The sequence below is a fragment of the Aquila chrysaetos genome, chromosome 16 (genome assembly GCF_900496995.4).
Source record: "Aquila chrysaetos chrysaetos chromosome 16, bAquChr1.4, whole genome shotgun sequence".
In the NCBI taxonomy this organism is placed as follows: domain Eukaryota; kingdom Metazoa; phylum Chordata; class Aves; order Accipitriformes; family Accipitridae; genus Aquila; species Aquila chrysaetos.
In genome coordinates, this window is record NC_044019.1 from 19243273 (window position 1) to 19270396 (window position 27124).

The 27124-nt window shown below is 40.3% G+C and overlaps 1 protein-coding gene across 16 annotated transcripts in view; it reads left to right on the plus strand.

Moving 5' to 3' along the window:
• MICAL2 (microtubule associated monooxygenase, calponin and LIM domain containing 2) overlaps positions 1 to 27124 on the plus strand; it is a 137021-nt gene that overhangs the window by 49284 nt on the left and 60613 nt on the right. For 10 of the 16 annotated variants that reach the window (XR_005934144.1, XM_030039316.2, XM_030039315.1 and 7 more), the window contains 15 exons: positions 729 to 884; positions 1837 to 1937; positions 3601 to 3858; positions 4688 to 4803; positions 6092 to 6218; positions 6422 to 6512; positions 6610 to 6757; positions 8914 to 9113; positions 9626 to 9738; positions 14042 to 14113; positions 14707 to 14856; positions 16031 to 16135; positions 17673 to 17891; positions 18116 to 18217; positions 18864 to 18995. Coding sequence is in view for 15 of the 16 variants with exons in the window: in XM_030039316.2 (XP_029895176.1) it covers positions 729 to 884; positions 1837 to 1937; positions 3601 to 3858; positions 4688 to 4803; positions 6092 to 6218; positions 6422 to 6512; positions 6610 to 6757; positions 8914 to 9113; positions 9626 to 9738; positions 14042 to 14113; positions 14707 to 14856; positions 16031 to 16135; positions 17673 to 17891; positions 18116 to 18217; positions 18864 to 18995 (2090 nt within the window). In the remaining variant the exon portion in view is untranslated. Of the gene's footprint in view, positions 1 to 728; positions 885 to 1836; positions 1938 to 3600; positions 3859 to 4687; positions 4804 to 6091; positions 6219 to 6421; positions 6513 to 6609; positions 6758 to 8913; positions 9114 to 9625; positions 9739 to 14041; positions 14114 to 14706; positions 14857 to 16030; positions 16136 to 17672; positions 17892 to 18115; positions 18218 to 18863; positions 18996 to 27124 lie in introns of those variants that run through there. The other 6 variants (XM_041129291.1, XM_041129296.1, XM_041129295.1 and 3 more) reach the window with 6 other exon arrangements.

Sequence of the window (27124 nt, forward strand, 5' to 3'; positions counted from 1 at the left end):
TTAACAAGAGCATATCAAGAAGCACAGAGACAAAAATTCACAGCTGATTTATTTCTTCTTAGAAAATACATGTATTTTCTGAAAGGTCATCTGCAATCGGCTAAAAATACCCTAAGGACCCTCTGTCCTAGTTCATAATTTACTTACAGATAAGGGGAATATGCAGACGGAAAAACTTAAATGTGTGATTGCAGGATTGTGGCCTAGTGGGGGTTTTTTTGTGAAAAGAGGAAGCTAGGAAAGAGTGAGAGAGCAAGTAACTTCACAGTTGGTCTCACCTTGGAAATCTAACAGTTAAGCCACTGAATTTTTTTCAACCCCCTGATATCTTTGAAAAATCTCATTAGCTGGTAGTGTGTGCACCTAAGCACTGTTATAGAGGTTTCTGTTTTTCAGATCTCTCTGCTGCTTTTGACTGCTGATCTTTTGCAGTCCTTAACTTCTTCCTATGTTCAACTTCTTCCCATAGTTTCCCCCCAGACCTATTGCTTTTTAGTGAGACTTTCTCTCGAATGCAGTACAGCTCCAGTTTTGGAGCTGGGAGTGGGGAGAAAAGACTCTTTGCATTCAAGGGAATTTTGGAGGAATGATGGAATCTGCTGATGTTGTGTTGTTTGATGAAGTGTAGGACTAGACATAGGAAAGAGACTGAGCTGCCTTGAGCTGACCCTCCCTGAAAGTCCGATGTAAAGTTTCCAGTGTTTTTAATTCTTCTCTTTGCTTACCAGGTTTCAGGAGGAAGGAGTTTCGTGGAAAGCTGGCTATAGCTATCACTGCCAATTTTATAAATAGAAATACAACTGCAGAAGCCAAGGTAGAAGAAATTAGTGGTGTTGCTTTCATCTTCAATCAGAAGTTCTTCCAGGACCTTAAGGAAGAAACAGGTGGGTGCATCCTCATTTTTTCCCACAACCAAATACAAGAGGCGATAGAGGAATTATTTATCTGCCAGGCCACCCTTCTATTCCTATTAACATCAATTTAAATATATTGTATAAAAAAGAAAAAGTGATAAAATGCTGTTGATGTCAGAATCTTGCAGATGGAGCTGTCCATTTATGGTACAGTGGGATTTTTTAAAAATTTTTTTTACCTTGGGCGTGGCCACATCATAGCTTGTTTTAATGTTTAAATTTTTCTCAACTGTAAAAATGTCTGCTATGTTGAACAAATTTAGAAGAGCATTTTCAGTGCCCAAAGATTTCCCTTAAGACATGGTTTGTTTTGTTTGTATCCGTTCACATACTGAACAGCTTAAACCCTGTGAAAAAGGCTCTGCCCTTCTGGGAGGAGTTTATTCTTGCTTTTTGATGTGTAGATCTGATAAACTGAAAAGAACTAGACAGGAATCTGCCAGAAGTACTTAAAATATAAACTGTGAAATACATCTGCATGAAAAGGGGTTTCAGAATAGTTGCATCCACTGTCAGTACAAGCAATTCCATTCTTGATTTACAGCTGATTTTTTTTTTTTTAATTATTATTATAATAATAGAAACCCAAACTCCTGGTTAGATCCAGTGCCAGAGCCCTAGCAACCTAAAAAGCACTTTGTTCCCTTGGCTCCCCTTTTCTACCTCAGAAGATTAAGGCTGTAGTTAACTGGCTATTCCTTAAAAGGATGCTAAATAAATTATGCTGAGACAAACTCTTGTGGGGTAAGGCCGATCTCCTCTTGTTTTGTTTTGTTTTGTTTTAGAGCATCTTGTCCACTAATGCTTCATCCCAGCTGGGAAAGTGAATGTATCCCAAGAAGGAAACATACCTGTGGGGATTGTTAGTAAATGACACAGACAGTGCGCTGTACTTAATAACAAATGTATTATTTCTTTTCAGGAATTGACCTGGAGAATATTGTTTACTACAAAGATAGCACTCATTATTTTGTGATGACAGCAAAAAAGCAGTCTCTTCTGGACAAAGGAGTGATTATTAATGTATGTAAAAATGCTGGCTAAAACCCTATTTTATTTACTTGGAACAGAATAAGTGTGAACATTAACATAAACATTGTTGCATGTTATAGAGGGTGTTTATAGACTTACTAGATGACTTCTTAAAGCTCAGATCACTTATGTCTTAGTCTGACTTGTTTGTTTGTTTTTCCTTCCAGTCAGCACAAAGTTTCTGTAGGCAACTGAAAACAATACTTCCTAAATTTGTCCATTCTGAAACAGGCTGAAATGGAATCTTGAGTCACCTTGGAAATACCTGGTGTGGTCATCACACCAGAAAATAAAAGCCTTATTTATTTAAAGGAGAACTTAGAACAGCTATGTCAGGTTTTATCAGGCAAATAAGGAAGTGTTAAAACCTACCCCAGGCTAAATTGCAGGTTTTCTGAAGTGGGTGAAACATGATAGGCGGAGGCTGTAAACGCGATGGCCTGAACTTTGAAAGGTACTTGGGACTTTGAGCCCTCTTTTTTTTTTTTTTTTTTTTTTTTTTTTTTTTTCCTTTTCCCCTCCTTCTTCTGTAAGATATGAGGGGCTGTTTTCTTTTGTTTCAACAAAGTGTTTTGGCACCATTTAAAATTATCTTCCCGGAAACCCAAGAGAGGTCAATTTTTCTTGCAAAATAAGACGGTGCCAAAACAGTCGAGTATAATTTCCCGAAGGAAGTACTTGTGGGGAGCTCTCAGAAGGCTTCTTGGCTTTCTGACGGACCACTACGCTCGGGGCCACAATTTCCTGCCCTTCTGCAGGACAGGGGCTCGCGGGACAGAGCGCCCGGGGCGGGAGAAGGGAAGGGGCAGCCCCCAGCAGAGCGCGGGGGCAGCGGGAGGTGGGCCCCGGCGCTGAGGGGCTGTTTGTGGGTGGGCGCAGTCCCAGGAGATCTGTGGGGAGATGGAGAAGAGGGGCAGCAGCTGTGGCCCGTCAGGGCTGTTTTCCTGACCTGCTCGGGTCCGAGTGGGGAAGAAAACCCCAAAGAACAAAACAAAACCAGTCTGTCTAAAACAACTGGGCTAAGAGCGGTTCTGTGGTATCATCCCTACGATTAGGGGTCTCATCCACGATTAAGCTGTAAATAGAAACAGCCGTATTAATAATCACTGGCTTTGAGTAGGATGACCTATAAAGGCAGGGTCCTTCACCACAAAGGCCAAAAAATCCCCAGCCTAAAGCAGAACAACAGAAAAGCTTCTAAGATCTAAGTTTGAGTGTGTCGTTACTGAGATGCTAAGTCACACCTTCAGACTGAGACCCACATGTATCATCGGTCCATCAGCACTTCTGCTCTCGTGTGGTTTCAGACGTGGGGTGCACACATGCAGAAAAGCATTGCAGTGGTGATGATAACATCTTTTGATGGGAGGAAAGTAACGTTATGAAAATAACACATAACCGAGGAACTGGGAGGCGCTGTAAACTTCTATTGCAAATAAAGGTGCTTATTCAGTGTTGGCATAGAGAGTGTTCCTGTTTGGGGCAGTACAGTAACCTATGCTTGTGTATTAACTTTCTGAAGGAGATGACAAATCTCACTTGGTTCTTTATGCTGTGAGATGTGTAGCTGCAACACTGATGCTATGAGACTGCAACGTTCGGATCCAGAGAGGATAGCTGGAGTATCTAATCCTGTATGCTTCTCTCCTTGCAGGACTATATTGATACCGAGTTGCTCCTCTGTGGGGAAAATGTGAACCAGAGCAATTTACTGTCCTATGCGAGAGAAGCTGCTGACTTTGCAACCAATTACCAGCTGCCATCCTTGGATTTTGCAATTAATCACTATGGGCAACCAGATGTAGCAATGTTTGATTTTACTTCCATGTATGCATCTGAAAATGCTGCACTAGTGAGAGAGAGGCACAGACATCAGCTCCTGGTGGCGCTTGTTGGAGATAGTTTGCTTGAGGTATATCTTGGAATGCTCTCCAAGGAGTAATTTTTTTTTTTTTTTTTTTTCCTTAATCCAGCCTTTCAGTCTATCCTCCAAAACAAACTCTTCTCTTACATGTCCTGAAACAATGGTACCTTCTTTGGAATAGATTTTTTTTTTTTTCCTTTTTCTTTTTTTATGCCATAGTTTATGTCATAACTAATGCTTGGCTGGCAGTCTCCCTGGCTGAGATCCTGTTTTGCTTTATGCAAGTTGTATTTCTGTCTGAAAACTGTGAGTTGTGTGTCCTCAGCTTGGGTGCATGGTGTAATTTTCCTCACTTCCATCACAGAGAAAAACTTGGTCCAAATTTTTATTGCAGTCTCTTTGCCTTAATATGTTCTCTTTTTCTCTTTCTGAAGTGAAAAGTATATGTTGCAACTACTTTTTTTTTTTTTTTTTAAGACTCGTGCTGACAGCCTGAAGTGTTTGAAAAGATCGATCCAAAGCAAAATTAGGAGATGAGAAGAAAGGCATCTTTTTTTTTCCCTTTTTTTTTCTTGATTAATTCTCAAGTATTGAGTCTTTTTTTCCTCAGCTTTTACCTTTTGAGGTTAAGAAATTTGTTTTTAAATATAGAAGTTAAAAAAAAAAGAAAAAGTTAAAGCAGTCTTTTTCATTACCTAAGACTTGGAGGAGAGAAACATCTAAAAACTACAAGAGTTGGCTATGTCATATTTTAACTCTTTCTGGGCTATTTTTCTAAGACGGTATGGAACCCTAGACTCCAAATTCACATTGCAAGTTACTTTTGTAATAAGACCTTAAGAAATACAAAGAATTAAAATGTAAATGCTTCTTACAGCCCTTCTGGCCAATGGGTACGGGCTGTGCAAGAGGCTTCTTAGCTGCTTTTGATACTGCATGGATGGTACGGAGCTGGGCTCAAGGAAAACCTCCGTTAGAAGTCCTTGCTGAACGGTGAGTGCTGCTTTTGTCTTCTCCATCATTTCCACTGTTTTGAAGAGTTGCAGTATTGGTAGAAGGCAGTGGAATTCACAATGCCAAAAGAAGAAATATTCTTCTTCACTGCAATGGCATTGGGTTGAAATTATCCATTCCTTCAGGTTACTGAACAATTTAAAATAGCAGCAGGCTGTTGCTCTGTAAGCTTCTGCACACTAATACGGAGATCCAGCAGTGTGCCTGACATGGGTTTAAATCACTAATTTAAGTCACTAATGACTAGAATTAAGTGTGATCCTTAAGGAAATAAACAAAAGATACTTTGTGTCAAAAGACTAAACCTCCAAACATCTCAGCACCTGTTTTTTTTTAAATTAAAAAAAGAAAAAAAAAATTCCTGAAACAAGTCTAAATGAATACTTTAACACTAACAGCTTTCATAGTTGGTATCTGTGACTTTGACTCTGTGTTTTAGCTTAGTAGTCCTGAAGCCCTCTTTATTTAGACTGATAAATGTGTGGCAAAGGAGAATTGCTATAAAGCTGTGTCATAAGCTGCTTTATGTAATGTCTTTTCAACCAGAGCAAAAAAAATCTGTTGTTAAGTATACCAGCAATCCTGGTGTCACCATGATCTGATGATTGAAGATTCTGACTTTGGTCCTGATGGCAACTGCCCTGCTCCGCTACAGCTGCCCCGGCTGTTTCAGGGTAGATGCACAATAGAAATAGTCATGGTTGTGGTTATGCAAGTAGATGCATTACTAAGTACAGTGCTTTGAGAAGTTTTAAGATAGAAGCCAGTGGGATGACTCAAACACAGCATAGTCCCAAATGGAAAATTGAACAGCATAATAAAAAAGGCTGTGGTGGTTATAGGAATTACAGAATGATGGGATCTAGTGCTGTTATGTGGTAAAGAAGTTACTCCTTGGGTGGAGGTTAAAGCAAAACCAGATGATTGAATGATGTAACCTCCTTTTTTTTTTTTTTTTTTTTTTTTTTTTTTTTTTTTTTTTTTTTTCCCCCTTCTTCTTGCTTGCTTGCTTGCTTCCTGCCTCAGGAAAATATGGGCATAAGTTCTAAGAGTCTGTCTTTTTGTTGTCCTTTTTCTGTCTGGCATCATTGTTCTGCTAGGCAGAGATAAGAAATGCGTTATGCATTTAAGGATGCATTATGCATTTAGTCCATAACACTTGCCCTGGAAGAATCATAAGGTGCAGATAGCTGCAAAAAATAAAATACTCTTTATATAATAAATATTTATTTTAATCAATATTTCTTGCATCTTTTTTCTCTGTAAGAGAGAGCATTTATCGACTCTTGCCTCAGACTACCCCTGAAAATATTAACAAGAACTTTGACCAGTATACCATTGACCCAGGAACAAGATACCCGAACTTGAACTCAAGCTGTGTGCGGCCTCACCAGGTCAGTACTTAAAAGGCTTGCTTGTGAAATCACAGTCAATTTTTTGTCCAGGAGAAATAGGGCCACAAGTAGTGCATAAACAAAATCTTCAGGAGACTCCTTAACTTGGATCCAGCTGTTGATAAAGTTAACCTAGAAAGAAAATTCTTTTTTTTCTCTCCAAGCAATTCTAACATTATGCTGCCAATTGATTGTACTTGTAGGTGAGGCAATTATATGTTACCAATGAGTTACAACAATGTCCTCTTGAAAGAGTAAGCTCCATTAGAAGATCAGTGAATCTCTCAAGACATGGTATGTTACATCTCGTGTTTGCTGCGGCTTAATATTTGGAGCCTTCTGAGCATACAGAAACTGATCGAAATGTTTTTGCTCTCCACTGTAACTGCAGAGTCAGATATTCGACCTAACAAGCTTTTGACCTGGTGTCAGAAACAGACAGAAGGGTACCGTAATGTTAACGTTACAGACCTGACTACCTCCTGGAAAAGTGGCCTCGCATTGTGTGCAATTATCCATCGCTTCAGACCTGACCTCATGTAAGTGACATCTGTAGGTCAAGACCTTGAGTGTAGGATGTATTAAGCATTTACCGAAGTATAGTGTAAGACTAACCAGAACACTGATACTCTACAGTCCCCTTCTGTTGCTGGTTTTTGCAAGGAGGTGCACACCATTGCCAGGTTTGGGGGATGGAGAGGGTGGGGTTGGTTTTGCTTTGTTTTTTCTGTATGTCCTTGCGTGCCATTTAAAATGAAATATATATGCTTTCAAAGAGCTAGGAAGGCTTTGAACCTTATGACTTATGATCATGTTTGTAGGAGTCACGTGGCTATTTAAAACAAAAATTGCAGTGCTTGGAGAACGTGAGTGTTGCATTCCTGGGTCCCTGGAGACAGGTTTTTAGTGTATGTTTAAAACCACAGCCGTAATGGCACATAATGAGTTAGAGAAATACCTGGATGAACCTTAACTGAGCTGTCCTCAGTGTGTTGCAGTGGTTGTTGTGACAGTCGTGTAGGGAAACGCTGGGCCATGGAGGTGCACAGGAGATGGTGGCTTTGCACAGCTCTTTGTCCAGAAGAGTGCAGTGCCCTTGCACGTGGGCTGTGCAACAAGGAGTAGCCCTTGAAAATTAACTGCTTTAAGGATTGAATGTAAGCCAGCATTCCCCTTTTTGACAGTGTTTCTGGGCTCCTAATCCTACAAGACCCGACTTCTTACGTATGAATATTTTGTAAGGTTCCTTGGTTAGATACAAGAGGGTCAGTGTTTAACAAGCGTCAGGAAAAGCCAGTTGCTGGCACTGGGTTACTGGGCCTGCTTGATGCAGTCTGTGGTGGGGTGACTCTTCTGTCTTCTCACCAGTCTCCAAAATGCAGCGGATACGTTGTCTTGGCTTCATACACGGACTTGGGAGTCACGAATGAGCTATTGTCAGTCTCCCTTTATTGTGGATAAATGAAATAAATGAGCTCTTTTATGAGGTGCGATAAGTTGGAAAAAACAGGAGCAATACCCAGGGTGCTTGTTTGTGCAGCTTTGCCAGAGGAAGAGCTAACATTGTAAGAATAAGATATCTTTTTGCCTCAAGTTAGTTTTAAAAAATAGGAATTATGGATGGTTTTGTGGATATAAGCGGGGGGAGAGAGAGTGTAGAAAGCGAAGCAATCTTTGCTGTCTGTGGAGAGCATGTCTCTTAAGCACTGCTCTCTATAGCTTCCTGAGATAACAGACCTTGAGCTTTTTAATTAACATTGTGTTCGGATCTTTTGGGCTTTTTGTATTAAATAGAACTGCTGAAGGACTTGGCTGGATGAAAGCTGGGCCGGCAAGAGAGGCGACTGCTGGTGGGCTGTGGGCAGGGCTGGGGCAGAGGGCTGCCTGCGGCCCCCTGGCTCCAGAAATAGGCAGAGTGTGTGGGTGGCGGGGAGGGAGAGAAATTCTTTGGGGGTTCAAAAACTCACATTCCTTATGAGGAGAAAGAAACTACCCTGCCTGGAGCTTTGTAATTTATTCACATGCTTATTTTAATCATGAATTTTGGACGCTGTTCAAGGGGTCAGAGTCTTAGAATAGGCCCCATAGAAAATGGATTAGAGGATAGATAATACAGTTCCAGATGTGTGATGTGCTTTAGTGCACTGCTAAATCCGTTACAACATGGGCAGGAGGTTGTCATCCAAACTGTGGGTGTAACACCTTAAAAAGAAATGTAGTGCCTCTGCATGTGTGTGCTCACGCATATAACGTGTTTCTTTCATAAAATGCTAGCCTAAATTTACTCCTTCTGGCTTTGATGATGTATAGAACTAATTGAAACTAAAAAGTCAATTGCCTAACAGGTGAAATCTGTAGTACCACAGCTGTATTGGGAGAGGAGAAAGCACTTCTGAGGAGAAACTGCATTTCTTCATAAATAAGGGAATCCTTTTTCATGGGACTACATCAAAATCCAGTTCAGTGAAATAGCTTTTAAATCACATTTCTGGCAAAGCCAGCATTTGTAATAACGGGATTTGTATGAGACTTTTACCTTTTGGCACTGCGTAGACTCTAGCTTTGACCCAGTGAAATGCCGGTGCCCTCGTTCACGGCGCTGTTCTGCGCCTCTCCGACGGGCAGGGGAGCACTGCGTCTTTCTGAGGGGGGCAGAGAGCAAATTGCCACTGATGCCGGTGTGTTGTCCCCTCAGCGACTTTGATGCTCTGAATGAAGAGGACGTCGTCAAAAACAACCAGCTGGCGTTTGACGTTGCTGAGCAGGAGTTTGGGATCCCCCCTGTGACCACGGGGAAGGAGGTGGGGTCAGCCGGGGAGCCCGACAAGCTCAGCATGGTCATGTACCTCTCCAAGTTTTACGAACTGTTCAGGGGCACGCCTCTGCGGGCAGTAGGTAAGCCGAACCCGGACTGCTCCCGATTCTTGCAAGTTTGGGGAGTGGAAGCACTTCATCCAGGCTGCTTACGAGCGCTACTCTTGAGCCAAGAGCCCTTTCCCAGCTGAGTCATTCTGGCATGTGAGCGTGCCTGCTTCTGTCTGCAATAGTTACCTTGTGCTTAAAAAAGGAAGGAGGGAAAAACTTGATTGAAGACCAGGGTTTTGTGGGTCCTTGATGGTTTCAGAGAACAGGAGCAGCTGGATAACTGCTGCTTGACATCATGAAGGTCATGTATCAGATTGTTAGAGTGAGTCTCTGGTAAGGATGACTGCATACAGAATGTCCATTCCAGGGTGTTTCTCTTCCGTTTTTTAAAGTCTCCCTATGTTGTATGTATTTACTTTTATTTGTCTGGGTTTCTTATATATATAATTGCTACCAGCACTCAACTGGAAAGTTCTGGCTTAGTCAAAGTGTTTAAAAAAGAAATCTGAATAAATATCCTAAGCAGTTGTTTTTTTGAGCAGATGCTGGCGACAAGCAAAATGGAGAAAATAATGATCTTTGTTCAGCAAAATCATCGAACTTCATCTTTAATAATTATATCAATTTAACTTTACCACGAAAACGAGTACCAAAGGTAAGTTGTGAAGGAAGATTTGCCCTATAAATCTTTCTCTTTTAAAAAGATGGAAATAAAGTGTCAGGCTCAGAAATAAGGGTTTTTTTAATATATATATATATATATATATATATACACACACCTATCTCCCCGTATTAAAAGACCTGTAGAAGAAGATTTTTGAGCATATTAAAAAAGTAAAATAAGATTTCACAGTAAACAAAGCTAACACACACATGCACACTCAATAATTATGATGTTTGTACGGATAAAACTGAAGCACTGTCAGTGTCAAATTGCTGAAGCATTAATAATAGTCCCAGTTAAGCATTCTGTGCAAATGCAAAATTGTGAATCAGAATGAGAATTTGGGTGTACTTGGGGAGAATTCATATCCATTGTCTGTGTCAGTCTTCTTCAGTGTAGGTAAAAGTGACAGGAGGAGGATGTTTTATTTGGTGTGTTTATAAGTTGCCATTTTCAATTTGAAATATTTGAGATCTTGGCTCTGTTACGTGTATTGTCTTTTATGTTTTATTTTTGGAAATTTTTCAAAAGGTGTTTTTAGGATGTTTTGTGCAATGCTAGATGCTAAGTTTTTTATTTTAGGGGGCTTTGGGTTTGGTTTTTTTGAGACAGGAAGGTCTGGGATTTTTCTGGCTATTTCTAGAAATTATATTAAGAAAAATAGTACTGTAGTTCTGTGTTCCTAGAGTTAAATATACAGCCATAATATCAGTTCAAATAATCACTGGTATGCTAGAATGCTTATTGATTGGGAGGGAGTGCTGTTTTTTAACGAAAGCAGTGATTTGAACAGTTTGTGGATGCTGTGGAAGCTTTCAAACCCTTACAGATGTATAAAGCCTGCAATGGTGACAAACAGTAGGCAGGTTGACTAGCATGACTGAGGTAATGATCTCTTAGTCATACCCATATAATTTTCTCTCTTGGTCACTTATTAATGAAAACTTATTGACAGGCCCTGTTTATGTCCCTGCATAAAACACATCCATGCCCATACATGTTGCAGTTAAAGACTCCAGGGCCTCGAAGAGTTATAGAAACCTGAGTTAATACTGTTTGGCATAGGACTGTGTGCCGTGAGAGTATTGTGTATATGTTTCTGAATGGATTATAACTTCAAAAGTTTTATATGATTTAATTTAAAAGTTACTCTAATGACATTATTCAGTCATAAACTGTTTTACCTTCTGCCTATTCATTAACTTGGTCCTCTCCTGAAAGGAGACCTTGAGGAGGGGCTTTTCTTTCACAGCCAAGCCTACCTTCATTTTAACTTCAATTTAAATGGGGAGTGTCTGCACAGCCTGGCTCAGAGGCAGCAGTATCTCAAGTACAACTCTTGCAGATTAACCAGCACAAGTTAGACAGCAGCATATACTCCTCCACCAAAATGAATTTAACTTCTGCGTGTTCTGAAACACAGCTTAATGCAAAACTGTTCCAGGTTTTGAGTTTCCTGGGCTAGCCATAAACTGTATATCGACTATGATGATTCTCAAGTTCTTTCTTTGGTTTTTTTTTTTTTTTTCCTTCTCTTTTTTTTTTTAAACAGACGTCCTTAATGCTTAACTGTATTGCTTCATTTACACCTAAGCAGAGACTCTTAAGTTTTGCCTCCAAAAGTACAGATTTTCTACTTCTTTTGGAATTCAGTGTCCTTAATAAAAGTTCAGGTGTACATATATGTACTGCATTTCTCAGTATTTTAATATATTGCTTTTAAAATTTGTTGCTATCTTCTCCATTTTGGTAGAAATATGATTTTTATTTTTTTTCCACATGACGAATTACTCTAGAACCTCCAGATATTTCCTAGACTGACTTACATCTTGAATATTTTCCATCCACAAACACATTTTCAAAACCTGTGGACAGTTGATTGTCCAGTAACCTCATATATCCTTGTTAGGAAATAACTTTTTCCTGCCACCCACAAATACACAAAACCAAGTGACATGTTTCCCAGCTAACCAAGCAGTGAGAAACCAAATAGACAAAATAAACATTACTTTTTCTTGCGGGTGACTTCTTTAGACGAAGAACCTTTTTCATGACCACATTATTGTTGTTTTTCCATGAGTTATTTGCCGAAGTAAATAGACTTTTAGTAGTGGGGAGAGCTTTCCATTACTAAGCCGTACAGCCCTCTGACTAAATTCCCGTCATGAAATATGTCTTCTGTCATAAGAGGAGGTATAGTTCTTGGCACTATATGAAAGCATGAGGTGATTTGCTTGACAGGCCCCTTTGGTTTCACACTACAGGGGCTCATTTGAAATGAGAAGTGGAAGCGGTATTTTCCAAATCAGCTTGGGGAGCGGGACTGTCGAGACCTTATTTTGTATGAGGCTTTGCAGCCCTGTCATGGATGGGGTGTGAAACTAAGCGAGAAACACAGTACTTGGGTTCAGAGAGAGACTTGCGAGTGCCATAACCGCCTGAAACTAGCTGGGAAATGAAGCTCCTTGGAAAGCAACTGCTTGAGTGAAGAGTTTGGCTGTGGCTTCGGTTTTATGATTCTTTCCCCTGCAAAAAGTGGTGCTGAGCGTTACCCAGGTGTGACAGTAGGAGAGCACTTGCATATCACAGAGTCAGAAACCAGCTGGGGTAGCAGTGTTGCTTACTAAACTTTCCATACCATCTAGTTTGTCCTTTTATTTGGCTGGAAGAGGGATGCTTATCTGGGCGTAGGTTGTGAGAGACTGGGAAGCGGGGGCCCGGAGCTGGTGTGGCGGTAGCTGTTCTGGCAGCGTGTGCTGGGCTGGATAATGTTTTTCATTCTCCTGCAAGGGCTGGGCTGGAGAGGAACTGAGATTTCCTGTGCTCCAGACTAATAAATGAATGGAGGTGTTTACACGATAAAGGGCACAGTCCTTTTTCTTGGAGTTTTTGCTAGGCAATTAAATTGCTTTGTCTTTCACTTCTTTGTAAATATGTTAATGAAAGTCCTTTATATAAGATTTTTGAAAGGCAACATCTTGTTTGCGCCGTTCACTTAGGCAAATTCTGCTTTTATGTGGTACAGACTATTAGGTAGAATACATTGTGCTGTTACATTGTTTGCTCTTCCTTGGTAGACTAATGACTATAGGTAGTGCAAAGCTAGGTTATTGAGAGCTGGTGTTTGAAAGACAATGTACCAAAGCATACAAAGTAATGAAAATATTGTCATCTGATTCTTCTGGTGTTTGCCCAGAAGTTGTTTGGGATTACTTCTATTCAGCGCATAATGATTTATTAAAAACAGTGTATATGTAAAAAGGAAGCCTGTATTCTTTGATCTTTCTCTCTTTATTCTTTTTTCTTAGGTTGGCTGAGTAATCACTAAGTTACAGCGTGGGCAAATGCAAATAAGTGGAATGTAGTTTATTGTTCATAAAATATAACCTAGCATGAAATTTATCAGACCAAAAAATCTCTTCATTGTACCAGTTCTTCAAGACTGAATTTAATAAGAACTGATAGAAATGTTTTAAGCATTGACTATTTTGCAAGTTTGTGCAGGCTGAGTATGAAGTGTTATTTATTATTTGTGTAATCTCTAGTTCAGTAAAATAACGAAATATGTGCATAGCTTGAGCACAAAATAGGCAATTTGGTTGCTTAAGTACTGTAATGTAAAGCCATAGTCAGAGAGATGAACCTTACAAGGGAGACAGACCTTTAAGGCAGACAATAATTGCTCCAGAAAAGGAGATATGTCTGCACTATGAACACATAATCTGCATGGAGATATCTAGGTTAAAAGAGATGTGGAGGCTATAGTGAAAGAGTGAGGGGTTTCTGGATTTTGTTACTTATCTGGAAACCAGGGTAGTCTAGATTAAAATTCACGGAATAACTGATGCTGTAATGCCTTTTTCTTCAAGGATGTGCTAGTGCTTTATGAATTATAAACTCTTCAGTACTGAAGGAGGAAAAGGTAAATGCCAATATTGTAGGGCCTGTGTTCAGCAAAGTGGACGAGCATGTATTTTCACCCATCAGAGTCCAGCGAGAGCTCCCAGTCAGGGGTTACAGGGCAGCTTTTATGTAGATGGTAACTGCCACGAGGGCCGCCAGGCTCCTCGCACGAGGAGCGATCCTGCTGAGCTGGGGGGGTGCCTAAGGAGGCGTGCCAGCGCAACGAGGACCCCCGCGTGCTGGCGCTGATCACCTGTGTTTGCCTTGTTTAACGCAGGCCAGACCACACTTGCCTGGTTATGAAAGTTAATAACCTGGGAGGAACTGCTTGGGTAAATCTGGTAACTGCTGCAGTAAGCCATAGAACTTGTTTTGCCTTTGCCCGTTTCAGGTTGAAGGGAAAACGGAAGAAAATGAGACTAACAAAAGACGTCGAAAAGGTCTTTTTGGTGTCTTCGAGGAGGTTGGTGTTCAGCGGTGTCCACGCGTATCCAGCTCCTTGATGAGCACCAGAGCTGCAGAGGCAGCGGGAGTTGGGGGGCCAAGGCCTCTTGTGCTTGGCGGGAACAAAAGCCTTTCCCCTTAAAACCTTGAGTTTACTGTGGTGTGCACTAAAGGAAAGCTAAATTTGTTTAAATCATTTGGTTGGGAAGAGGGCATTACCTAAATTGCACTAGTTTTCTTTCTGACCCAAGAACATTTAAGGTATTGTGGGTTGATTTTGTTTTGTTTTTTTTTTATCTTTTCCCAACTCAGTTATTTAAACAAATTTTTGTTTGAAGATTTTGCATTGCAGCTTGGTTCCTAGCCCCAATCTGATTAGTTACCTGCTTTATCATCACCAGCACCAATTAACGTTCTCTTTTTACTGTGCTCTGGGACCAAAGAAAATATTTTTTTGGTGATTTTTGCATGCTAAACAATGTCATTTTTAATATACTGTGGACTGTATTTCCTTTCACACCTTGCTGATCAGGATGTTATCTCTCTCCTTCTCTCTCTTCATAAGTGTCGTAGGTAAACTCGAGAAAAACATAGTTTGTTGTTTTCTTGTAGGCTTCAGGCTTTTCAAGCCAAGGGACAAATGCTGGGAAAGAACAGAGTGATGGCAGAGAAGGAATGAACCAGAATAAAGTTAAATCAATGGCAACTCAACTGTTGGCAAAGTTTGAAGAGAATGCTCCAAATACAATTTTTCGGAGGCAGGTAGGTCATAGATGAACATAAAAGTAATCTCTGAAATTGAACTGTAGTCCCTTCTTGTGAACATGATGCAAATTTCCAAGGGAAAAAATGGATGTGTTATGTGTTCGAAGTGGGTTGTCTTTTTTTATACTTTATGCAAATTAAAGGTGTTCCTCTCAATACTTAGTGAACAAATATGACTAATATAGATTGACTAATGCATATTAATATAATGTATTAAAATCTATTATATTAATAAAGTGTAGTGGAATTGCAATGTCTAGAAATCTCTTGTAAGCCAGTCTGTAGAATTCTTGCTTTGTATGGAAGTTTAAGCTGGCTGCATATGGTATTGCGGGAGGACTTTTTTTTTTTTTCCCCCCTATATTCTGTGAATAAAGGACACTACATATCCAGTGGAATCTTTCTTTGTGGAAAATTAAGAAAGTGTAAGAAGGGAACCTAATTTTTTGCAACACGTGTCTGGCTTCCATTTCCATTCCTAAAGTAGACATAATGGAATATATTTGTACATTCCATAGCATTTTCATGGTTTGTTGTTAGTGTGACTAGTGGTGTTTTAAAAATAATCCAGTGCTGTCAAGGTAGGGATGATAAGCTCAAAACCACACTTGAGTCAGTGATGGTTTGAGTCAGGTGAGTTCAGATCTGTCACCTGAAAGATCTGAAGGAAGGATGAGCGAGGTGTTGAGGTTCTGTCAAGGATGGTGGCTTTCTTAAATCTTTGTGCTTGTATCCATTTGTTTATTTACATATTTAATTCCTCCAGAAGTGTAGGCTTTATAGATGTCAAGTGACTTTCTCAGTCTGTGAACCACTGTTGTTTGCACTCTACCTGGCTGCTTGTCAATGCCCTGAGCTTTCTGCGTGCAATATGTGTGCAGCGGTTTGCTGGGCCATATTGAAGGAAGCCTTGATGTGTTACTTTTTGATCATAACCTCTCTTAAAGAATACTGAATGTGCTGAATTTTAAGTATATCTTTGATGGTGGAAAGGGTTAATAAAATGGGTAGGTGACAAAAATCTGCAAAACATGTTGTTAAGCTCCATAGTAACGTGTCTTTAAAAGCAGCTTTTATTTCTTTCTGCCTCAAAAGATCTTTGAATCCTATTTACTGTCTTCCTTTTTCCCCCCCCCACTCTGTCTTTATAATTTTAAAAATGCTTTACAAGGAGCTAATAGATAGACCAGCCCTGCTCTCTTCTGACCCTCCTGTTAATCCTCGCTTTGCTAAACCTAAGGATCCAAGTCTTCTTCCACCTCAACCAAAAAGGCAGGTAGGAACTCGTATGGGTAACACTTAACAAGCACAACATTTCTCTTACTGCTGGGAACTCAGTGTTATTGTATAACTACAGACCATATAAAACAATATTTGGATGTAATCTGCAGAGTTAATAGATATATTTAACTGAGAATCGTGAAAACAACATTAAACTTTAAGGCTCTTTTACACTTGCTTGACCAGATGAGAAAACTATTTGAAAGAATTAGTAACTGTGTGGAAAAAAACCCTAAAAACATAGTTGTTGATTTCTGTGTTATCACATCTAGACTCCAAATTGTATAAGTATAATTACATAGCTACATTTAACATGCAAGAAAACTACAGCAGTACCGGAAAATTTGTGTGTGTATGTACTTGATGCTTTGGGCTGTTGTAATGATAAGGCAAAGGGGGTTTTCCACCCCGAGAAACCTGGCAAAAACGTCTCCGATAAAAGCTTGAGTGTTGAAAAGCTGATATTGATGCCCAGGTTTTTTTATTTCTTTAAGTAGAACCTGTGATAAGAATTTCTGCTGAAAGCTCTTTTGTGGCATCATATACATGGGGCAAAATTTTTTAAGACATTGTCTAAAATTTTCTCTTACTACTTCCAATGAAAGCAATCTCATATCCAATAGTATTGATATTTACTTCACATTAGAGTTTTAAATGGAAGTAAATATCCTGTAAATATCCCGTAATGGCATTTCAAGACTGTTCTGCAGTGAAATGACTGCATTGCAAGTGGAAATCTGCAGATCAGCTTGATGAAAAATGTGGATTCATAAACAGACAGAGAATTGGTGTTTTAAAGGCAAGTGTGCTATCCTGAAACATCAGGAGCACACTGCAAGTTGATTGGCATTAGGTTTTTTTTTTTATTTTAATTCTGAGAAATTTGGAAAACTTGTGTATTTATTTGAATTGGACAGATAGAATGAAGTAGAAAACTGTCATGAAAAGGCCAGCTGGAATGTCATTTTTAAGACTGAATTTGATAAAGCTGAACTGGTTCAAATGTTTCATTTACTTCAAAAGCTACTTTATATGAAGACTTAAATTCAGAGACCTATTCTGAACTCCTCAGAAAACGCTTTAAATCTGAAATACATTATAGCTTGACTTGGGTCAGACTAGATCTAGAATTATGCCAAGAACTACTGTTGATATTCTTACAATTTGATTTTAAGTTTAGTTTCAGGCAGATGTGATGCTAAAAAAAAAACCCTAAACCTTTGCTAAAAACCCTAGAAGGAGATGTAGTGTCATGTTCTTCTGCACTGATGCTATCTGGGGATATTCATAAAAACTGACACAAAGCTAGAGAAGGATGTCAAGGCCTGCATAAGTTATGTAGGACTGATTTATTTCACTGCCTGCACACAAGCATCAGAGATGCAGTAGATAGTGTGCAAAGAGTGATGTAAGAACATTTGATTTCTAGTTATGTGCATGACTGTGCTGCGCTTTCGGAAGCATCCTTAAAAGCTGCATATACTGCATGCTAGTGCAGAAAGCAGATTTTTTTCACTTCCAGTGTTTCCCAGTTTCAGGTGGTAGCTAGGAGTGAACACGAGGTCAGGGAACCCAAACAGTCTTTAAGTGATTCTGATCATATGGCCAGGAGAGCAAAGACTGTACAAAAAACAGATACCCAGCCCAGTCTGTCAGAAACCTCTGAAAATCTCGCATCTGCCTGTTCTGCTGCATTTGTACTTTCTGGAGTGCTTGAGCGTCTTCAGCACCTGGAGGAAAAAATGAAACAGGTGACAAGCAATTTCTTTTCCTTTCTATCTCTTACCTGCATATGTTAATCTGTATACTGTATTTTCCCTGGATATGCTGGCTTTTTCCTCTGTTGAATTTAGGTTAAATATAAGACTGTAAAAGTCTTTCTACAAACTTTCTGTATTCTGATGATGTATGTGACATTAACTGAAATCTCTCTCTTTCTCTTTTCTTGGCTTTCCTTCCCTGGCTCTTATTGCAGAAAAGAGCTCAGACCATAGCAAATAGGGAATTCCATAAAAAGAACATTAAAGAGAAAGCGGCACATCTTGCCTCAATGTTTGGATACATGGAGTTTCCAAAGGTGAATATTAGGTTTTGCACCTGAAGAAGTGCTGGGTTAGAAGACATGTAAGGATTCATGGTGGGGAGGAGGGGAGCGGGGCGGAAGCTGCAGTGGTTTTGTTTTAAACTTTCCTTTCATCCTGGGTGGATCTGAAAAGTAATGTGGATTCCACTGAAACTGGTAAAAAGCTTTGTTTAAATATTATTGCATAATTTAATTGAGGTAAAACACAATCTAAATCATAAAGCTAGTCAGAGTACTTTAGCACGAGAGAAATGTGTTAGAATAAACCATGTCTTGTGCTTAAGTATACAATTGTAGCTCACAGTTTCTAATGAATTGGTGAACAGTAGCTCTTAGGGCAATCTGGCATTCCTTATGTTTTGTTATGCTTTTTCCCAGCACTACCTTACCTTACTGCCTACTGTAAATATTTTTTATAAGAAAACTGAGTACAATAATATCATTTGCCATGAAGGTTTTGCCGTGATGATTTCCATGGCTCATCACTGTGCAGAAATAGAGAAAAGAGTGGAACTGTAGTTACTATCTATTTTTGTTTTGTTTTGTTTTGGTTTTTTTTGTTGCATGACTGAAATTATTCTCTTAACCTGTGCTAATGTCACTGTCTCTTGGATAACTCTCCTGTTTCTGCTCTACACAGAATAAGCTACCTACTAAAGGCTTATCCCATTCTCAGCCCCCAACTCCCTCTTGCCCTCCACCTCATGATTCAGCTGCTTCCTCTTCTCCATCATCTGTTGGTTCAGCTTCCCCTGCTGTTCCTTCTAGACAGGTACTCTACTAACAGATTTTTCCTGTAAAATCCAAACTTGCGCTAAAGCTGCTTGAGAAATGGCTTGGATGGAAGGTGCTGCCAGCAGATCTGTTGTATAGGTTGTATTTCACATTTGATTCAAACTTTACTTTGTTCACTGTTGTTAATTCTGCATGTTTGTAAGAGGAAAGTTGTCGTTAAAAACAGTTCAGGTATAAAGCTGAGGAACAAAGTAAATAGCTAACAAAATTTTTGCTTCAATTCTGAAAATTTTGCATTGCTGCTTATTTTAAATGTTCTGTTGTTGGATAATACCACAGACATGCCTAGCAGAGAAAGAGCTTCACATTGTATAGCTAACTGGGTGTTACGGGATCGGTTAGTTGTTCTTGGGTGGCATTTGTGTTTCTTTTCATAAGAATATCCATCTGGACCGCAGGGGAGAACCTGCACAATAATAGTTATTTTAGCTAGAAGACATGTCTTAGAACTGTATGAGCACTTGTCAATACAGACAGATTTTACTGTTTTGTTTGTTTGCTTATTTGTACTTTAAACTTGCTTCTGCACATTAATTGCTAGAATACAGCTCTTTGTAACAGCAAACTTTACAGAGAGGTAACAAGCATACTCTGAATGAAAGTGATTAGATAACACTTGAATCAGAGATATGCAGCTCTTACTACTTTACGCTGATGTTACAATGGGCTGTGCTTTTATCTCTGGAAGTTAAGATGATGTTGGCTTTGAACTCTTCTTGTTTTAGAAGGATTTTAATTGAAGAAAGTTTGGTACTTTTTCAGCTTTTCAGGGCAGGTGAAGGCCCAAGTTCCATTTCCTTCACCCACAGATTTATGTAGCAGCAGTCTGGAACACTGCAGTGTTGAATAGGGTTGGTGTGGAAATAAAGATGGAAACATCAAGTTTCTAGAAGCATTGAAGGCGACTGCTGTGACCCAATGCAGGTGCTGCTGGAGCTGGCAGCTTTGCTGCCTGACACATGAAAGAAGTGCTATTCAGCAAAATCGGGTACCGTCTCCATTTACTGTGAGGAGGAGCAAAGCATTCTGCCTGCTTTTGTTGTATTTAAATAACAGTAGTTTTATGAAAAACTCATGAGTATTGCCCAGCTTCGGATAAGCCATGGCTGAAGGTAATTTCCCATCTGGTGGCTGTTCAGCAGGATCATTTAGTGGAATTGGTCTAGATCTTTTTAGGTTATTTTGCACCATATTGTCAACGCTCGTTGGAAATCAGGCTCACAGCCTCAGCAGTAACTGAGCAGGTAGATATTGATCTGACTTGCAGTTTGCAAAGGCACGTTCCTCAGCTGAGATAAAGCTGTGTTGAAAAGACTCCCTTCCTCTCATTCCCTAGGAAAATACAGGCTACACAGCCCTTCAAGGACACTGCAAGCCCAGCATGTGCTTTACTGCGGTAATCCCCTAATTCCCTTCAGCTTCAAAATAATTCCTTTGCCTGGATTTACCTCTTACTTTTTATGACTTAGGGGGTATAGCATGTGAGGGGTTTTAAGCTAAGTAATGGTTTCCAAAATATTGGGGCCTACTGCTCATTTGATTTGGAGAGCTATTGTGACACTGAAAAAAGAATAAAAAAACCCCAAACTATGTGAACAACCCTTTAGAATATGAGAACTAGGCTCTTAATCATATGGAAACTCTGTGAGTGATAATTCTACTGGGATTTTAAAATTTTTTCTTAGAGAACATTTGGCCTGAGCGATCACTTTTGGATGTTTTAATTCAACTGCATTTAGTTTAAAGTGCACTCACAGCCTTTTATTAGTTTGCCATTGTATTTAAATGGTGTAGCAATAGTTTGTTGTGACTTGATTTCACTCAGGCTGAGTTTACTTCAGTTGAAAAATGCTCTTTCCAGAGGTAATGGCAGAATGCAGCACAGCTGAGGCAAGAAAAATCTTGTTCTGTCACCAGCACAGTAAATATATGTTCATTCATTTGGTAAATATTTGTCTGGTTAGGTGGGACTACATGTATTCTTTGGCAGATCTACACGTATGAATGTCTTGATGCCTAGTATACTGCTCCATAGGATTGTACAGGCCCAGGTCCTCTTGTACACTGTATGCATTACATATGTCTAAATGTGGTGCATTTGGCATGGCATATTTGAGAATTTTTAAATAGCAGGTCTGATAATGAACAGGCAAACTTTTATCTTCCTCCTCTTTGAGGCAGAGGTGGTAATAGAAAGCTGAAATGCTGAAGCCCAAGTGATGATGCTGAAGCCCAAGTGATGATGGATTGCTGTAGATATTTCGGTGGGAAAGGTAGCAAGTGGATTTAAAAAAAAAAAAAAAAAAAAAAAGGCAAAAACCCGCTTTGAGTTTCCTTTCCAGGGTTGCCAGTGAGTACAAGTGACATTGTCGGTACTGCCCTTGCTATGGGGGTAACTAAGAGGCAGCGGAGGGGTTAGACAGGGTCAGTCAGCCACGGTGTCCGTGCACGGCTGTTGTGGAGAACGGGAGGGGACCGGTCCCCCATGCCCACTGTTGGCACGGTAAGGGGTGATGGAAGGTCACCATGGAAAAGGAGATTCAGGTGAGGCTTGAGGATGGGCGTAGGGGACCCTTGACTAGTAAAGAGCAGGGTGCTGGGGGAGGCCTGGAGTCTGCAGCATGGACACCTTTTGGAGCAGGTTATGCCAATGTGCACTTACTTTACACAAGTAAAATGGATCCTGCCCTGGGGAGGGGATGGATGCAGTGGCCCTTCGGACCTACGTCCAGGACTGTTACTTGCGTTGGTGATGTGCTGGTGAGGTGTTAATGGATGTGCAAGACTTTTGTTCTCCACACTATTCGTGTGCTGTGAGGTCAATTCAGTCCTGTGATACCCCTGTTACTTTAGCTTTACCTCTCTTTGGCAACTTAAGTTCTGTTCATCTTGAAGTTACACAGGCCATGTTTTGGCTTACCTTTTGTTACTTCTCAAGCAAAATTTTTCCGGAAGCAGATTGCCTACTGCAGTTTTTACTGTAAGAGTATTAAACCTTGGGGGAACGCCTGCTGCAGCCTTGATTTCATAAAAAGCAGTATGTCCGTGCCCTTCCATGGTTAAATTGTTGTCCCCTTGTTTTATCTTTTAAGATTGCACACTTTTGCGAGCATGAAAATTTTATCATACTCCATAAAACACTGGCTAAACGTGCAGCACTATATAAATAAAATTTGATAGTATTTCAGGTGCACAATGCACATTTTCAAGTATTGTTCATGATAATTTAACAATATGTTTGGACCTCTCTGCTGTGAATACGTACTGGTAATTGCTTGTGTCTATGTTATCTTGAAGGTGCGGTTATAAGACTCAGAATTTGTATTTCTGGTCTCTGTTGTGAGAGATATCGCTAGGTAAGTTTAGACTTCAGTATGAAAAAGGGCTTCAGGATTGGTAAGCCAACAGAAAGAGCTCCCTGATGTTGCTCTCAGTGTTTCTGCTTTTTCCCAGCAGAAGAACAAAAGATAATAGAAGTCTTTTGAGTTTTGTAAGACTTCATGAGATACGACCTATAAATATTAGCACCCTACCATCCTGTACTGTCATTTTAATTTCAAGTGAGTACTGAGATTATCAGACATGACGATCCCTTACATCTGTTGAATTTTCATTGGAACAGTATTAGTTATGGTGGCTAAGAAATCATACTGTCTTATTACAGAAACCTGTTATTAAGCCTCAGTCCTGAAAGGAGCACTTGAAAGGAAGGCTATGGAAGCATATTGTTTCTTTTAAAGACATATAGTCATTACAACTTATTAAGAATTAACTTCTATATGACACTATATGCAAGTTGCCAGTAATCATCAAAACTACGTTCTAGCTTTAATCAGCTGTCAAATTTCACATAGGTAGAATTATGAATTAGCAAATATTATATTACAGGCTGGGCTTTGGTTATTCTTGTTTTCTGTTTAAAGTTGGATTGACCTTCAGAAAACTGTGTTCATCTGAGCTTTGCATGAGTGAATCCACACAATACGTCATAAGAACTATGAAGATGTTGCAATCAGTAGACTTTACTGCCTCCAGAGTTTGGACCAACTACTTCCCTTCAGTGACGTGACTCTAATTACCAGCAGTAAGCAGAGCTGGGGTGTTTCCTACACGCAGTAACTTATTACTCAAATGTTGTTTATATCAGAGGTAAAGTATATGGAGCAGGTGGTACCAAAAGTAAATAAATTACCCACAGGCAAAATAAGACTGGGAAAATCGTAAAGGATATGAAACAACAAAGGGGAAGCATTGTATGCTTTTGGAGGCAGAGAGTATATTTCCTTTGTTTTATGAAAACACTACTGAGGCTTACTTGTTGGTTGGCTGTGGTGCTATAAATAATAGCACAGGGAAATACAGAAGGTACCTTTCTCTTCCCACATTAATAACCACCTCGATCAACTTGCTGAAAAGCTTTGGCAATGTGTCATTGACGGGTCAATAGTCTTAGTAAATCACAAACACTTGGGGGATTTTTAAGTGTGGTCTTGGTTGTTTCCTGAAATTCACCATGTAAGGTAACTCTTTAAGATTCCTTTCCAACAAAGGATTTAAAGCTACTGGTATAAACTTGCCTAAATTGTGACTAGTAGCCTGTTACATATTGATGGTGGCCCCAGCACTACAAAATTGCATGCATGTGTGGGACTTCACGTACACCAGTAGCCTCAAGGGTAGTAAGTGCATGAGCAAAATATAAAACCTATTATGTGTATACTGAGTTTCTAAGGTACATGAGCAGCATCAGGCAGACAGAGATCTGTGTGCTGTAGATGAAAGCTAAGCCGTGTAAGAGCTGACAGGTTCTCTAAAGGAATGTGTGTAGATTTGGGGTCAGACCCTCTCTCCTGCAACTGGAGTTTATTACACTTACTCGATTAAATGGGTGAGGATGTTATGGAAGTCCTTGTCCATAAGCAGGGTGAGGTTTAGAGAAGGCACAGGGGGTTGCTCGGCAGTTGTGCTGTTGTCGTATGAGGGCAGAAGTCACGAGCCTGGCAGGGCAGCGCTGCTCTTGCACACCCCGTCCCTCCTGTTCTCTGTGGGTTTCTGATGGTGGCAGGTGCTCTTGGGCCTGCCCTGGTGGATTCTCGTCCTGCCCTGATATTTCTATTTTGTGATTGAATGGCATTTGAATAGAATAGAATATTTTCAGTTGGAAGGGACCTACGATGACCATCTAGTCCAACCGCCTGACCAGTTCAGGACTGACCAAAAGTTAAAGCATGTTATTGAGGGCATTGTCCAAATGCCACTTAAACACTGACAGGCCTGGGGCACCGACCATCTCTAGGAAGCCTGTTCCAGGGTTTGACCACCCTCGCGGTAAAGAAATGCTTCCTAATGCCCAGCGTAAACCTGCCCTGGCGCAGCTTGGAACTACTCCCGTGTGTCCTATCCCTGGATCCCAGGGAGAAGAGCTCAGCACCTCCCTCTCCACTTCACCTCCTGAGGAAGCTGTAGAGAGCGACGGGGTCGCCCCTCAGCCTCCTTTTCTCCAAACTAGACAAACCCAAAGTCCTCAGCCGCTCCTCACAGGACATGCCTTCCAGCCCTGGCACCAGCTTTGTTGCCCTCCTCTGGACGCATTCAAGGACCCTCACGTCCTTGTGAAGTTGTGGGGCCCAGAACTGCACACAGTACTCAAGCGGAGGCTGCACCAGCACTAAATTCAGGGGGACAGTCCCCTCTTTTGACCGGCTGGTTAGCCCGTGTTTGACGCACCCCAGGGCGCGGGTTGCCCTCTCGGCTGCCGGGGCACGCGCTGCTGACTCCTATTGAGCCTGCCGTCAACCAGCACACCCAGACCTCTTTCTGGAGGGCTGCTCTCCAGCCACTCCTCTCCCAGTTTACACTTGTGCCCAGCATTACTCCATCCTAGGTGCGGGATCTGGCATTCGGAATTGTTAAATTTCATCCCCTTAATCATTGCCCAATACTCCAGTCTATCTAGATGCCTCTGCAAAGCATCTGAAAGGTGCAGTACTGAGGCCATAGCAAATTGGTCTTCTCTTGACTACCCACATATCCAATTCAGTAAGGAGAACGAGTAGAGATCTTCCCACAGTAATATGTCCTTGTTAAACAGTTTCTCTAAAATGAGATCTAATTAGTCCTCAAGTCCACTTGCTTCCTGCCCTTGCTGCTGGTGAGTAGCAACAATGCTTGCGTTGGTGGTTGTTGATTAGGAGACCAGAGCAGTCAACAATCTTTTGGTTGCTAGATTAAATTGAAATCCCATTTGCTTTTACGTGGAATGTGAGTTCACATTCATTACAGGAACATTTCCTTTTAATAACATTTTAAAAAGCACGTACAAAGGTGCAATTTTCTTGTTTTGACTGCTTTAATGTTGACATAGATTGTTCCAATGGGTGGAGAACAGAAATCAACCAACCTGATGAATTTCAAGGTGTAGTTTCAGGCTCAAGGATACTTTTCCTGAAATTCAACTACTTGCACTTTAAGCATAGCCTTATTGTTTAACTGATTGCTCCAGCATTTAACTAGTTCAAGGTAAACTTTCTGCTTCAGCTGACTTTGAATGCTTTCTTTTACCTAGGAGCTCATGGGTAATAAGTTGTATGTGGCCTAAAAGTTGCTCAGCATATTCAGAGGTGCAGAATTTGGGGAGGAAAATTTTGTCTCCTGTGATCTTGAACAATACAAAGGAACGTAGTTTTGCTGTAGTAGCAAGTAATCTCACTTCTTGTATTGGTTTATAATTTAATGTACCACTTAGGACAGCATTGTGGTATGTAATTAACAGTTTACTTCGCTGTTGCTACCCCACAAGTTGTGCAGATATTGAATAAATTTTAAAAATCTTTTTATATTAAACAAAACCAAACAGTACAGAAATTTGTCCCTTGAATGGCCTTTGTCATCTTGACATACACATTTTATATCTGCCTGGATATTAAGTTAATTATGGGATAACTCTCAAAAGATAAGGGGAGCTATAAGGGCACCTGTAAGGGGCTGGACATGTTCCCTTGAATTTTTTTTTATTAGCAAGAATATTTTTATCCATCATAATTTTTGAAAACACACCCACAACGGATTAAAGTTCTTTTTAAACTTGACAGAAAATGCTTTAAAATTATTTTAAAGTATCATGAATACCATTGCATTTATGTTTTTCTCCTTTCTTCATGGTAACTTTGATATTTTTAAAACCTTTCAATTAGCAAGAGTTGGTGTGGTGGCAGTAGAAAAATCATTTTACTGAGAAGTGTGGGAGTTAAAATTTGGGCTCTGTGGGAGGCAAATAGAGCATAAGATATGAAATCATGGATCCTTTCGGGGAAAAAAAAAAAAAAAATGTCCTGACTTCAGAAGCAGAGTATCAGATCCCTGGCTGTACCAGGATGGCCCTTGCTGCCTTTGCTACCAGAGAGGTCGTGGGATCTTATATTGACTATAAAACTAAAATCAAAATCACTACAGAAAATTTGGTTTAGGGTAGAAAATATTTCTGTAAATCTATGAAGTCTTCACAGTCTTTTTTCCAGGAACAGAGAACTAGAATACCTGCCTATCTGCCTGGCACGCACACGCACACACACCTTTTTTCTTTTCCAGTCCCCAGGCATGTGTTTTGGCAAGGAAGCCTGGACCGTGCAGTCACTGGTCTGGCTATGGTGCGTTTGGAGCCACAGCCTAAGGAACTGCAGTCTCCTTGCAGGCCTGTCTATTTGGTAAATTTGGTTAGAAACAGCCTAACATTCGTGGCTGCAATAGTGTGATGGAGCAGATTAAAGGAGATGTCCTCCTTTCATGAGCGTAGTTTCTGCACTTTTCCATGGTGTTAAGATGAGTCACTGGGGAGAGGGAGAATGGTTGCTCTGTGAGGATCAACAAAACATTTCTGTGCGGGACTTCTAGTACTTTTTTGTAGAATGTTTCCTGAAATGCCACAGTTTGGTCCGTTAATGTGAAGTCTAGTCCCCACTCCGATTCTGAAGTATAACAACAAAGTCCCAAGAAGTCAAAGTGAACAACAGGGTTTGTTTTTTTCTTTTAATCTGTCAGAATGGTCCAACCCTGATAGCCAGGCAGTAGTTCCCAGCTCAGCCTTTTGTGGACACAGTGGGAGGCCTT